We start from the raw sequence: 14,361 nt of genomic DNA, 5'->3' as shown, positions 1-14,361 counted from the left end.
AGTGGTTCTTGCTTTGCCTCAGTCCTCAGCTAATGAATGTGGTTTGGTAACAGCAAGATTATGAGTTCTGACTCCCAATTTGCCTCAAATTCAAAATACGTATGAAGCAAAGCAATCTGTCTTTCTGGCATCTCATTGGGAAAACGCTCCCATTTAAGCTCCATAAATGAAAAGTTAAGGGCTGCCAGTTAAAGGGAATGGATGTGTGAGTGTTACAACCAAAAAAACATGAAACAAAAATTTGTGGCTATTTAACTATTTTCTCTGTGTTGGGGTGCCTGCGTGGCTCAGTCGGGTAAGCGTCCAGGTCTTGATCTCAGGGTCATTAGTTCAGGCTCCTCATTGGGCTCCACACTGGGCATGAAGCTTACTTAAAGAAAAAAATAATTCTCCATGTTCAGCTAAAAGCGTCTTAAGAGAAAAATTATAATAAAATCAAATATAATATATTCAGCAACCAGAATGTAAGAATCCTATCTGGTAGGATCAAACAAATTGTGAGGCTACATGTTTATATCATTTCACTTAAAAAAAAAAAAAAAAGATTTCAGGGCGCCTGGGTGGCTCAGTGGGTTAAGCCTCTGCCTTTGGCTCAGGTCATGATCTCGGAGTCTTGGGATGGAGCCCCTCATCGGGCTCCCTGCTCAGGAGGGAGCCTGCTTCCTCCTCTCTCTGCCTGCCTCTCTGCCTACTTGTGATCTCTGTCAAATAAATAAATAAAATCTTTTAAAAAAAAAAAAGATTTCATTTATTTGACAGAGAGAGAGACACCAAGAGAGGGAACACAGGCAGGGGGAGTGGCAGAGGGAGAAGCAGTCTCCCTGCTGAGCAGGGAGCCAGATGTGGGCACAATCCCAGGACCCTGGGATCATGACATGAACCTAAGGTAAATGCTTAACCACTGAGCCACCCAGGTCCCCCTCATTGCACTTTTTAAAAAAGCTTTATTGATATATAATTTGTATACCACAAGATCCCCCTCTATATGGTGTACTGTTCAATATATTGGCTTTTTGCTCAGCTGCAAATTGCCTTACCTTCTGACCACTTGCCATTTCTTCGATTGATTTGATCGGTGAGGGTCAACAGAGGTGAAGCCCGGAGTGCTGAGCTAAGGCCAGCAGCATGAGCTACTGAGTTCCACATTAGTAATTTGTATTTTTTTTTTTTTTGTCCATAGGTTTTTATGTCTGCGATTATTTAATTCCTTAACTTTTTTGTGTCTCGAAGTTCAAATGTTAGTAGGTAATTTGGAGTTTCATTATTATACAATAGATAGAGCAAAATAGAAGTTTCAGTGTCTAGTCTGTGCCAGAAAGGTAGCAATATCAGCAGGGAGGTCCTTCCCATCCTTGTGTATCAGCATTGCCATGAGAGGAAGGAGCTTCTACTTGCAAATTCAGATGTCTATCTCCTGCTGTTCTCAGAGGAACTGAGAACCCCCAGGCTCCAAGCCCCAGGCAGGAGCTCCTTTGCTGGTGGGGAGACCCTCAGTGTGCAGAGATAAGAGCAGGAAATAGTAAGGGGTCAGGCCTGAGGGGTGGGGGACAAAGAGCCATGGACCCAGGATGGTCTTCTTTCTTGGCTTCTGGCCTACCTTCTTTTCCCAGATTCCAGGAATGAGGGTGGTAATAAGGCTGGAGAGCCTGGACAGACCAGTTGTGGGGATCCAGCCAGACTCCCCCTCAGTCTTATCTCCCCACAGTCTTATTTGGACATTGCAGATGCTGCACAGGTCATGCTAGAGTGAACCGAGGCTCAGGGTAGTGGTGTCCTCAAGAAGGGGAAGAAATGGATATTGAGCTATTAGCTGGGTCTGCAGCAAAGTCCGCATGGACAAGGAAAAAGCTCTAATGACAGAAAGGATAAAGGAGAAAATTCTGTGGTTGGTCCAACAGAGAGATTGTATACAGAAAACATTAGCCCATGTAGAGCTCTATAAAGGAGCTGTTTTCTGTACTTGTGTGTAGTCACTAATCTTTCCCCAAATCCCACAAGGTAAATACATCATTATCCCCATTTTACAAAGAAACTGAAGAACAGAAAGTTTGATCACTTGCCAAATGTCTGATCAGTGACAGAGGCAGGATCGGAACTCTCCTGGGTCTGTGCTCTCCACACTGAGTTCTATACCCCAAACCGTGTACACACTAGGGGATTCTATGTGTTTTCACAAATACATGGTACATTATATATCCCTGTTAACTTCTATGAAGACAAGCCAGTAATGGCAGTCTCGTGTCACTGGATTTACTTCCTACAAAAGCAAACCTTACTAGCTTCTTTTCAAGAGATGAATTATTGGTCACTCTGTCAGGTAGTCAGAGGGAACCTGGGCTAGACAATGTCCACAAACAGGAGGACAAATTCCATGACTACTGAAAGATGGTCAAGGGCACTATTGTCGCCCACCTCTCATAAACCACAGTGGACAATGTAGTTGACTTATTAAAGCTAATATGGGGGGGTACCTGGGTGGCTCAGTGGGTTAAAGCCTCTGCCTTTGGCTCAGGTCATGATCCCAGGGGCCTGGGATGGAGCCCAGCATCGGGCTCTCTGCTCAGCAGGGAACCTGCTTCCTCCTCTCTCTCTGCCTGCCTCTCTGCCTACTTGTGATCTCTCTCTGTCAAACAAATAAATAAAATCTTTAAAAAAAAAATAAAGCTAATATGGCCACTCTACCCTTGAGTTTTGACTCCGATGGAGGCAAACATGTAGCTAGTATGACTTTTACAAATATGTTTGCATTTTTTTGTTCTAAAGGGAAACAACAGCAATTTATTTTAAAATTTTGACCCTTTTTTTTTTTTAAACTTTATCTTCCATGGTATCTTTTGTTTTGAGTACACATGAAAGCTATTAGAGTGAGAAATTAAATCTTTGTGGTCCTTTGGTCAACTAAGTCACCCCTACCGTGGGCACAGCTCTAGGCACCCAGGACACAGAGGCAAACAAGACACACCGTCTCTAGGCTCATGGAATTAGTTGGGGCTGAGAGATGATATGCAAATAAGTAAATACAATAAGCAAGGTGATTTCAGATAGGTTTGTATATATATTCAGGAAGAAACTAACACGTAATGGTGTCTGAGAGACAACTGAAAAGGGGACACCATTATCTCTTAGATGCCACATCCTGTGTAATGAGCATTTATGAAGTACCTGTCATGTTAAGCATCTGAGATCCAGAGAAAAGATAAAACACACCATCTGACCTCTCTAGCAGCAACCAATGGGAAATCACACATTAGGCAGGTGGATTTGTGACCTGTCTTTGAGTTATCAGACAAAACTTCCTGGGATACCCTTGACATTAAAATGTTAATGACACCAAAAGGGTCTCTGGCTTGAAGGCCCACAGTGAAATAGGGTCCCTCCCAGCTTAGTGGGAACAATTTTGTGAGAAACATTTCCCATATAGAGATCTCCACTCCCCGAGTTTGGAACCTTAACCTCAGGTTGCTCATTACACAAGGATTGTGGATCTACTCCTGCCAGAGGCATTCAAAACATGCCACGCTGGTGTTGCATAAAAAAAAAAAAAAAAAAAAAAAGATCTTGCGCATTCAGCAAATATAAGCTGGCGAGCAGAGCCAGGGTCACCCGCTTTTGAGAGGGGAGCTGCCGTTCTGCGGCCTCGGGTTGAATGCAAGCAATGGACATTGAGAAGGTCAACTCCATGGACTTTGGGGAATTTGTGGATGTGTTTGGGAATGTCATTGAGAGGTGTCCTCTGATTGCCGCTGCTGTTTGGTCCCAGCGCCCGTTCTCCAACTTGGAAGATTTAGAGAAGCACTTCTTTGCCTTCATTGACGCCCTTCCGCAGTCAGGTAAGGCTTCGGCATTAGACACTGAGAATCTCCACAAAAGGATTTCAAATATGCTTATTAAAATATTTTTATCTTTTTAAAAATTTTTTAAAAGATTTTATTTATTTATTTGACAGAGAGAAAGATCACAAGTAGGCAGCGAGGCAGACAGAGGGCGGGGGCGGGGGAGCAGGCTCCCTGCTAAGCAGAGAGCCCCATGCAGGGCTGATCTCAGGACCCCAAGATCATGACCTGAGCTGAAGGCAGAGGCTTAACCCACTGAGCCACCCAGGCGCCCCTCAAAATATTTTTATATGTTTCAGCCTAGTTGCTTATCGCTGACATGTTGATCAGCACTTTTTATTTTAAGGTTTACTTTCCTCAGGCTTATTAAATGCGAGTCAGACACTTGCAAGGTGTTAGGCCAAAAGTGGAATTAAAGACGTATGTTGGTCTCAGCTCAGGTAGTAATCTCAGGATCAGAGTTCTAGCCCCTTGTTGGGCTCCACACTGGGCATAGAAAAACTGTTTTTTCTGTTTTTTAAAAAATTGTATTAAATTTTTAGAAAAAGAGACATATGTTGGCTCAGGTAAAGGAGCTGTTAAATATTAAAGCTATGAGGTCAAGAGGGAAGAGGAACAGGCACTTGTTTCCTCAGGCCTCACAGTCGCTCAGAGGCCAAAGGTCAGGCGGAGGGCCCACCTTCTCTTAGCCAAGTGTGTTCACTTTGGGAATGTCCTGTATGCAGGACAGGAGACAGCACAGTATCAGAATATCTCAGGAGCCCAGGGGAAAGAGCAGATGGCTGACATTTTTACCAGAAAGGGCCAGTTTGGACTGGACCGCCAAGGAAAGTAAACTCATTCAGATCAGCAACTCCCTGAGGGAGTGAAGGGGAAAAGACAAAAATCTGAAGGAATTCCTCTGGAGAAAGGGAAAGAAATTGTTGATTTCCTCTGGGTAGAGAGAGAAAAGAAGACACTTCTGGGTGTAGGGTGAGGAGAGGCGGGGGTGGAGGTTTAGTCTAAACCCAAGTGACTCAGAATGACACATGGCCTCACAAAGATTCAGAGGCCCAGGATTAGAGCCCACTTACTGGGCTGTCCTGTATCTTCAGAAAAGCCCGAAGGGAGATGAGGGGCAAGGGCTGCCTTCACAGAGGGGCCTTCTACAGAGATCTGGTCTGTGTGTGGAGGGGTTGGGGGAGAATGGCCGCTCTCTTCTCCACCATTACAAGGCCAAGAAACAGAAGTCTTGCCTATCCATCCAGAGTTTGACATTCAGGATGGTTTCCAATTGTCAGATGAATGTCTCCCAAGGAAGGAACTCATTTTAATTTATTTTAAGCACATTTAGCAAGAGGGGAGGAAGGTGTTAGAAAATCAAACTGACAGAAATATCAGGACTATGTTGGCAGTCACCCAGTTCTCAGGGCCTTTTTCAACTCTGCCACTGGGCTCAGAAATTAATGAGGCTGATGGACACCAGACCCTTGTGACTGATGACTCACAGGAATGTTCAGCCCTGGCTTGGGGAGGGAAGGGGTTCCCCTTGTCAACCCATAGCCTACAGAGTGAGTTGGAAAGAGCAAGAACCCATGTTCATGTTCACCATGTTCACCAGAACCCGTGTTCAAAATGTCTGACAGGAAAATGTGGGTCAAACGAAGGCCTTCAAGACCAGAGGGAAATAATTTTTAAAGGGTGTGAATGCCTTATGAATAGCATTTTTTTCTATCACGGTAAAAATAAGAGAAAAATCCCATTATCTGTCTTAATACATAAGGGATGATGGGGCTGGGTGATGGGGCTGGGGAGGGAAGGTATTACATGGATAATTTAAATCCAGTATTCACTGGTTTATCCAGTTACTCGACATTTATTTAGAGTTTGCTGTGCCAGAAACTTAGATAATAAAATTAAAACTTTCCTATTTCTGTCTTCTTTCCCACCAGCAGGCACCCTGATAGGTTTGAGCAGAGGTTCTGGGTAAGGTCTAGTTAAGGGGTGGTTGGGTGGCTCAGTTGTTAAGCACCTGCCTTCGGCTCAGGTCATGATCCCAGGATCCTGGAATCAAACCCTGCATCGGGCTCTCTGCTCTGCAGGAAGCCTGCTTCTGTCTCTCTCTCTCTCTGTGTCAAATAAATAATAAAATCTTAAAAAAAAAATAAGATCTGGTTAAGGTTAAATCCAATCACAATCCCGAGCAAAGTGGGATTTGGGGATTGGCATTCACTCCCTCTCCCCCGAGGCTTGTTTTTGATCCTTCTCCTAACTCAACAGGAACTCTGTATTCCAGCCAGTGTCAGAATCTAACACCATTCCTGGGACTTAATAAAGATTTAAATGCATGAAATGATTTAGAAGGTGAGATCATGAAATGATCTTTAAAGATGACGGTTCCTGGTATTACCCTGTTCCCACACATTTTCCCTGGAGTGACTTTAGTGGCAAGTCAGTGGGACAAAACGCCCAGAGGAAACTGGAGGGTTGTTCGCTTCTGGACTAGACATTGTTCTGTTGGAGGGACTTCCCTGTGGGCTGCTTCTCAGCCCTAAACCAGCGTCCACACTCTCTCAGACAGCTGGGAGCAGAGCTTCAATGCTGTATGGGTCGCCACACTGATGAGGTTGCTGCTGCTGATGTTGTTAAATAAGCAACTAATAATAACAATAGCTACAATGCATTTCACCCTTACTATTGGTGTGTTTCAGGCCCTTTTCTCAGCACTTTGCATTTGTCAACTCATTGAATCCTTGTAACAATCTTATAAAGCAAGTATTATTATTATACCCATTTTACAGATGAAAACTGAGGCACAGAGAGATTAAATAACTTGGTCAAAAGAACACACAACTAGAAAGTGGCAGAACTGGAATTCAGAACTCTGATAGTCAACCCAATAGCTTTTGCAGCATTTTTAGAGAATCAGGGAGGAACAGCTAGAAACATTTTCTAGGGGTTACGTCTATTTGTTCAGTAATTTATTCAATTAACATTAATGCCCGAGGGGCGCCTTGGTGGCTCAGTGGGTTAAGCCGCTGCCTTCGGCTCAGGTCATGATCTCAGAGTCCTGGGATCGAGCCCCGCATCGGGCTCTCTGCTCAGCGGGGAGCCTGCTTCCCTCTCTCTCTCTCTGCCTGCCTCTCTGCCTACTTGTGATTTCTCTCTGTCAAATAAATAAATAAAATCTTAAAAAAAAGAAAAAAAATTAATGCCCGATGTCCCAGACGCTATGTTCAGCTGTTTAAATAAGCAAATAAAATAGGATTTACTGACTAGTCTAGCTTTAATCTTTGCATGGTTGGGAACAAATGGGTGTAATAGTCTTCGAATCCTAAAGCTAAAAGACACCTTAAAGAAAAGTTCGGGATATGGTCATCTACTTGGTCAAGACTTTGTTTTATACATGATCTAAGAAAACTGTCTATGGGGCACCTGGGTGACTCAGTGCGTTAAGCCTCTGCCTTCAGCTCAGGTCATAGTCTGACCAAGCCCCGCATTGGGCTCTTTGCTCAGCAGGAAGCCTGCTTCCCCCCCTTCCCCCGCCTACCTCTTGCCTGCTTGTGATCTCTGTCAAATAAGTAAATAAAATCTGAAAGAAAGAATGAAGGAAAGAAAGAAAGGAAGAAAGAAAGAAAGAAAACTGTCTACCATTAACGGAAATGAAAATCTTGTTTCTAGAGTAAACCAAGGTTGACAATCTATTTCCATTGCACTATGATGATTATTGGTCAGTAGGTGGCAGTCCAGGATTAATATTCAGCTCTAGCTCAATTGGCAAAGTACTCTGAGCCAACCAGTTCCTCATTTCCAGGCAAGGGGCAGAGCAAAAGTAAGGGGAAAGTAAAGGGAAGATGGTTGAAACACCTACCCATACACACATACCCTCACACACACAAACACACACAGCCAATAACAAACCAATTCAGTATTGATTTGTGTTAAAAATCAAAGAGGGAAAAAGCCCTCTCATAACATAGGGTTAATCGTGTATCTCCTTGTGACATTCCAAAATTGCACAATTGTTCCATAATTTATTACTTAATACATATTTCATAGTTGTTGAATGAATAAGAAAGATATTCATAATTCCCTGAAATGCAGATTATAAGGTACTTAGAAGAGACTATTAAAGGGTGTTCAATCAAAAAAAACATATAGCACTCCTTCCTGAGAGTGATGTGTTGGTCAGGTGCCCACTGTGCCCCAGGATTGTACCAGGCATTGGGGACAGAGCAGTGAACAAGACAAGTGCCTGCCTTCAATGAGTTTACATTCTAGTAAAGAGGGACAGGATTAACATGAATAAGTAAGATACTTTCACATTCTAGGAACTCTTAGAAGAAAATATGTAATAAAAGAGGTCATTCTTAGGAAGTGACATTTGAGTTTAAGACTGAGAAATGATAAGGAAGCAGTCTAAGATCCAGGAGAAGGCCATCTGAGAAAAGGAACTTAAAATTTTTGGCATTTAGGGAGCACAGAAAGCCCACAGTGTGGGGAGAATAGTGAAAAGTGGAGAGATATAAGGAAAGAGAGATCAGGTACAAGGACTGAGGAGGTGGTAAAAGTGAGGGGAGATGCTCATTTGGACTCAGGTTGGAGCAGGAGAGATGGAGAGATGTGACTGGGTTCTCAGAATACATTTTAGAGTTCGATTTGCAGGTTTTTAAAACGTGTATTTATTTATTTTTGAGAGAGAGCAAATGGTGGGAGGGGCAAAGGGAGAGGGAGTCTCAGGCAGACTCCCTACTGAGTGTGGGGCCTGACCAGGGAGGGGGGCTGCTGTATTTCAGGATCCTGAGACCAGGACCTGAGCTGAAACCAAGAGTCTGCAGAGGTTTAATCGACTTCACTACCCAATCGCCCCTCAATAGTTTTTTTTTTTTTAATGGATTTGGGGGGAAGACAGGTCAAAAACAAAGAGAAATGAAGGGTAACTTAAATTTTTAATCTGAGTAACTGGATGGGCAGTGGTGTTGTTTTCTACAATGGGGAAAACTTTACAACTGAGAAGACAAGGTAGAAAATGGGAGCTTGTTGTGTCTGAGGTGCATAATAATCATCCAAATGAAAATATTGAGTGTCCTTATGAATTACAACACAGGAACTCATTGGCAAGCTGTAGGCTGGACTGGATCTGGGTGTTGTTAAAAAAAAAACACACAAAACAAAACGAAACTGAGGGCATTCCTGCTGGTGGGCTCCCTGCTTAGCGGGGAGCCTGCTTCTCTCTCTCTCTGTCTGCCCCTCCCCCTACCTCATTCTCTTCCTCTCTTTCCTTCTCTCTCTCTCAAATAAAGAAATGAAATTCTTAAAAAACAACAACAAAAAAAAAAACCCAAAACTGATGACATTTAAAGATACAGAACTCAGTGAGAACATCGGGGCATTAGTGTAAATACAGAAGGGAAGACAGGTAAGTACTGAGTCCTGGGGTACTTCCGTGTCAGTGATCTGGCAAAGTAAGAACCAGCGAAGAAAGGAGGCAAGCGCTGGTAATCTTTTAAGGAGAGAGGAACGAGCCTGTGACATTCTCTCCAGAGGCTGAGGAAGAAGACCAGGCACTGGTCATGGGGCTTGGGCAAGATGTCCATCATCTGTGGCCCTGATGAGTGTGCACTCGCTAGTGGGCGGGGCTGAAAGCTTAACAGAATGAACGTGAAATAGGAGGCGAGAAAACGGGGAACACTGAGTAGACAACTCCTTTGAGGAGTTCACTGTAAGGAGGAGCAGCAATATAGAAAGAAACTAGAGGACAATAGGGAATCAAAGGTAGGTTTTAATTTTCTTGATGGAATGGTTGATTCTAAGGCATGTTTGACGATGAGGATAACAGAGCATGGGGTGGGAAGGAGAACTGGATGTTTGAAACTGGAGTCTTGAGATGAAAAGCAGGGCTTGGGGGTGCCTGGGTGGCTTGGTCCTTTGCCTTTGGCTCAGGTTATGATCCCAGGGTCCTGGGATTGAGCCCCACATGGAGGAGGGGTGTCCTTGCTCAGTGGGAGGCCTGCTTCTCCTTCTCCCACTCCCCCTGCTTTGTATTCCCTCTCTCGCTGTGTCTCTGTCGAATAAAATCTTTTTATAAAGAAGGGAAGGAAAGAAGGGAGGAAGAAAAGCAGGGCTGGCTTCAAGAACACACAGAAGGGACAGATGATCCATTGTACCAGGAGGGAGAACACACTAGTTCCTACTGATGTAGGGACTCTGGTGGACTGGAATGGGGTTCTAAGCCAGTTGCCTCTTCCGCAGTGGCCACAGTTGCCTGTGCCATTCTCCTGTTGAAATAGAATGAGCTCTGGGCCAGGAACTCTCCTAGATGCAAAGATTCGTGACTTGTGGTCGTAGCAAATAATACATGTCTACATACGTGTGACAAGGCAGTGGCACAAACAGTACGATTTTAAGAAAGACTGAAGATTAGGCAGCATTGACATGGTCCTGAGAAGCACAGGATACTCCACTGAGCTGCCCCCCCCAAGGAGGGTGGGGAGAGTGCTCATGGGGTCAGCGGTGTGGGGCAATAAAGGAAGAGTCTTTGGTTAGATGGGATCAGGTTTCCTTTTTTTCTGAGCTGCCATCCTCTGAGGGACTCCCTGTACTCTTCTCTTTATCTGCAGCTCTGTGTGTGCGTGTGCGTATGCGTGTGTGTGTGTGTGTGTGTGTGTGTGTTCTTCTTCTCTTTGCTCTGCCCTTTTCTGGGCCTCCCTTCTCTCCTCTTCTCCCACTCCTCCCTGCAAACAGTGTAAAACACAGGCTGGATCCAGGGCAAACATTAACCCCAGGCGGCACTTTCAAGAGGGGAATCAAACCCAGGGGAGTGAGAAGCGAGGTGTGAAAGCAAAAAGGAAAGAGGGACCAGCCCCGCTGCACCTCTACCTCTCTCTGCTCTGTGGTCAGCTAGGGGAGTCTGCTGGGGAAGGACCCCCATGCAGGCGCCACCCAATAGCTAACTACTTCTCCCAAGCTCCAGTTAGGTCTCTAGAGAATAAGAAATAAGGGGGGAAGGGAAGCTGAGAGAAGGGGAGTCGGTGAGAATACTGACTCTCAGCCAGACCCCCCCCCAACCCACACACACACACACACACACACACACACACAAATCACCACTGTCTACCTGCTGCTTTGAAAACCTGAATATGCAAGAAGGGAGAGCCCGGGGGAGCCCTCAGGGTCGACTTGCAGAGCCACGCACAACTCTGTTTCCCCATTCCCAGCCGGCTGTTTGCGGGGCCCAGGGCTGGGTGGGTGCGGAGTAGATTCTGCGTGGCAGGTGTCCGCTGGGCACAGCAAGCTCCAGGGCCAGCGTTTGGGTCCCGGAGTGCAGGTAGGGAATGTAACGCCTTCATTTTCGCCCCACCCGGACCGGGCTGGACGCAGGAAATGGAAAAGAACCACCTGGCATTTGCAGCGCCCCAGGGATAGGGCTCCTGAGAGGGGGTCTAAAACAGTGGTGTTATAAAGATGGGAGAATGGGCGTTTCGTTTAAATAAGCGTCCCTTAGCCTCATAGGGGCAGCCAGTGCCCCTAAACCGCCTGGCATTTGAGCTACTAAGTGACTTTGGGTAGGTCATCTAATCCCATCGGAACTTTCACTGAATGTTTTCTTAAATACAGATGTCCCCACCCCAGTTATCCCTACCTGGCCCCTGTCTAAGAGTTAGGTGGTGCCATCCCAATCATCGTTTAATTGGGCAGAAACTACCAGGTTTGAGTACTGGGAGGTTTATGCCGTAACTAAAGCAAGTTTTAAATGATCTTCTTTTCCAACAGAGCTCATGGCTAATCCCAGGGCCACAGTCGGATACTCCCAATTGCACCACAGTCCCGTTAACAGTGTTTACTACGACTTCTAATAATGGCTGTTTATTGGATGTTTGCTAGCATTAGGCACTGTGTGTGTGTGTGTGTTTTAAGATTTTATTTATTTAAATAAAAGACATCACATTTAAATTTAAATAAAGAGAGATCACATTTAAATAAAAAGAGATCACCAAGTAAGGATAGAGACAGGCGGGGGGTGGGGGGTGGGGGGGGAAGCAGGGTCCCCACTGAGCAGAGAGCCCAATGCGAGCCTGGATCCCAGGACCCTGAGATCATGATCTGAGCTGAAGGCAGAGGCTTAACCCACTAAGCCACCCAGGGACTCAGGCACTGTGTTTTAGGGACATGAATTGTCTCTAATGCTTACAGCTTCTCTGCAAGTTAGATGTCATTATCCTCATTGTACAGATTATGGCCCTCTGCTGACCATATCTGAAATCCTGCCCAGCCTTGACTATTCGAATTCTCTCTCTAGAGAGAGAGAGAGCAAAATGGCTGGCTGGGGCTCAGGGAAACTCCCTGGATTAGGATTTAAAATCTCAGGTGTCAATCACCAGGGATTTCCAATTTTAGGTCTAGGAGATTATGAGAAACTATCTCCCAAGAAAACTCCAAGGCAGTCTGCAGTGTCTTTGGAACCTACAGTTGGAGAAGGGGAAGGAGCCTCAGGCAGGGTAGGTGATGAGTGGGTGTTATTTTCCTAAAAGGAAAAAAGTCACTTTCATTCAAAGGGCAGTGGAATTCCGGCTGGAAATGGGTTTCTTTACACTTAATCGTCTGTAAGCCTCTTTGGATGCTTGATTCCAGAAGCCCAAAACTCACACTTAGGATCACAAAATCCTGGACATTTATTTGCCAAGCCCCATGGATGTTATCCCTCTGGACCCTCCCCGCCGGTCTCCTTTGGAACAGAACGAAACCCATTCTGTGGCTTTTGCAGGAAGTCTTCAGGCCCCCGTGTCCGGCCCTCTGAGACATCAAAGCCCCCTTGAGAGCAAAGGACTTTGAAAAGATACGAAATGCTCGGTCTCCTTATCGCGTCCCTGCTCCCTCCCGAGCAAGTCGTAAATTCCGAGCCCCAGTGGCCTCTCCCCTCCGCTCTTCTTGCCCCAAGGTCTCAAAGGACAAACTTGTCACTTCCCGCCCCGCCCCTGGGTCCAAGCCGAGGCCCCTGAAGCTGGGACGGAGGGGCGCAAGGTTCGGGACGTGTTTGAGGGGCGGTGGCCGTGGGCACCCCTGCACTTCCAGGACACCCCTTGCTGCCCTTCGTCACCTCCTGAAGACCCGGCTTCCCTGGCGAAGCCCTCTTCGGGCGGGGCAGGAGCCCGGGCTCGGGCGGCCCGCAGCCCCGTGCGCCCTCTTCGCCGCGCGCGCGGGGTAACGTGTTCCCGTCGCGTGTCTATGCTTTCCTGCAGGCCAAGAGGGCATCCTGCGCTGCCACCCGGACCTGGCGGGCCGCGAGCTGCAGCGGGGAACGCTCACCGCGGAGTCGCAGCGGGAGCAGAGAGGCGCGGGCCTGACGAGCCTGAACGCCGACGAGCGGCTCCAGCTGGCGGAGCTCAACGCGCAGTACCGCGCGCGCTTTGGCTTCCCCTTCGTGCTCGCCGCGCGCCTGAGCGACAGGGCGGCCGTGCCGCGGGAGCTGGCGCGCAGGCTGCACTGCCCGCCGGCGCAGGAGCTGCGCACCGCCCTGGGCGAGGTGAAGAAGATCGGCCACCTGCGTCTCGCCGACCTCCTGGGCGCGGAGCAAACCTGACTGTAGCGGCCGCGCGAGCCCGGGACCCGGGGCGCACGTCCGGACGCGCGGGACCGTAGCTGGCGCGGGCCGGGAACGGCGTCCAACACGCGCGCAGAGGGAGGGGAGAACTGAAGCCACCGCACGAATAATGAGCCCTTTTGTCCACCCACCCACACGCGCAGGCTTTGCCAAAATCTCTGTAGAGGTTCATGCTTTGGCCCCGATTTATCCAGCTCACTGCTTCAATTCTTCACTCCCTTTGCAGCCCGTTGACACCACCAGCCTTTGTGGATTCCAAAGCGCTTATCCAGCTCTTGTTGGGTCCGCATCCTCTCCCGCTAAGCCCGAGCTGCAAAGCAAAACGGGAGGAAAAGGCATCTTTTTATTCCACAGCACTTTGTTTTTGCTTCCCCACCTCTTTTGCCGTACCGACATTAGCCGGGAGCCCGGGCGAGGAGAGCGAGGTACTGATTTGGGTCCTCCGCGCCGGGCAAGCCGCGGGTGGGGGGTCCGTGGGCGAATGGGAGCCTCGGGACGGGCCAACGTTGGGAAGGCGCCCCATGGGGGCAGGCGGAGTGGCTGCCACAGGCACTCTTGAAAGAGGGGTGGAAGTGGGGGTGTCTCCAAGCTGGACGGGCCTGAAAGTCAGGGGCAGGCGGCCTCCCCGCCTCTTCCAGAGATCGTCCCTCTACCCCCGACTCTCACAAAGGTCGTCCCTTGAGAGTTGGGTCGTCAGAACTTCAGGCTGCCTCGGGAGAGCCATCGGTCATTAAAAAGTTAATAATAAAATAAATAATAATAATTTAATAATACTCACTGAGTAGTGCTGGATATTCTGGTCCCCAAGATGAAGATGAAACCACCCCCTACAGCGCTGATAAAGCAGGTAATGGAGGAAAATGGTGCCCATTGCAATCTTTCTGGCCCGCGTAGGCCGTTTCTGGGGAGGTTACCAACCCTGGGGCTCCAGAGCTGTCTGCCCTGAGA

General features: G+C 47.4%; 1 protein-coding gene across 1 annotated transcript; it reads left to right on the top strand.

Annotated features, from left to right (window-relative positions):
- Positions 1-3,247: 3,247 nt before the first annotated feature.
- On the top strand, positions 3,248-13,392 carry URAD (ureidoimidazoline (2-oxo-4-hydroxy-4-carboxy-5-) decarboxylase). Its single transcript, XM_044250653.1, has 2 exons — positions 3,248-3,830; positions 13,052-13,392. The coding sequence occupies exons 1-2, from the start codon at positions 3,647-3,649 to the stop codon at positions 13,390-13,392; spliced, it is 525 nt and encodes a 174-aa protein (XP_044106588.1). The 5' UTR covers positions 3,248-3,646.
- The last annotated feature ends 969 nt before the right edge of the window (positions 13,393-14,361 follow it).

Source organism: Neovison vison, chromosome 5, assembly GCF_020171115.1.
Source record: "Neovison vison isolate M4711 chromosome 5, ASM_NN_V1, whole genome shotgun sequence".
Classification (NCBI taxonomy): Eukaryota; Metazoa; Chordata; class Mammalia; order Carnivora; family Mustelidae; genus Neogale; species Neogale vison.
Note: the sequence above shows the minus strand (reverse complement) of the source record. Positions and strands in the feature narration are given on the sequence as shown.

What these genes read in the sequence shown, in the direction of transcription:
- URAD (XM_044250653.1), top strand. Translation starts at nt 3,647, where the DNA reads ATGCAAGCAATGGACATTGAGAAGGTCAACTCCATGGACTTTGGGGAA. An exon ending in TGACGCCCTTCCGCAGTCAG is followed by an intron (nt 3,831 to 13,051) that starts GTAAGGCTTCGG and finishes GCTTTCCTGCAG; the next exon opens with GCCAAGAGGGCATCCTGCGC.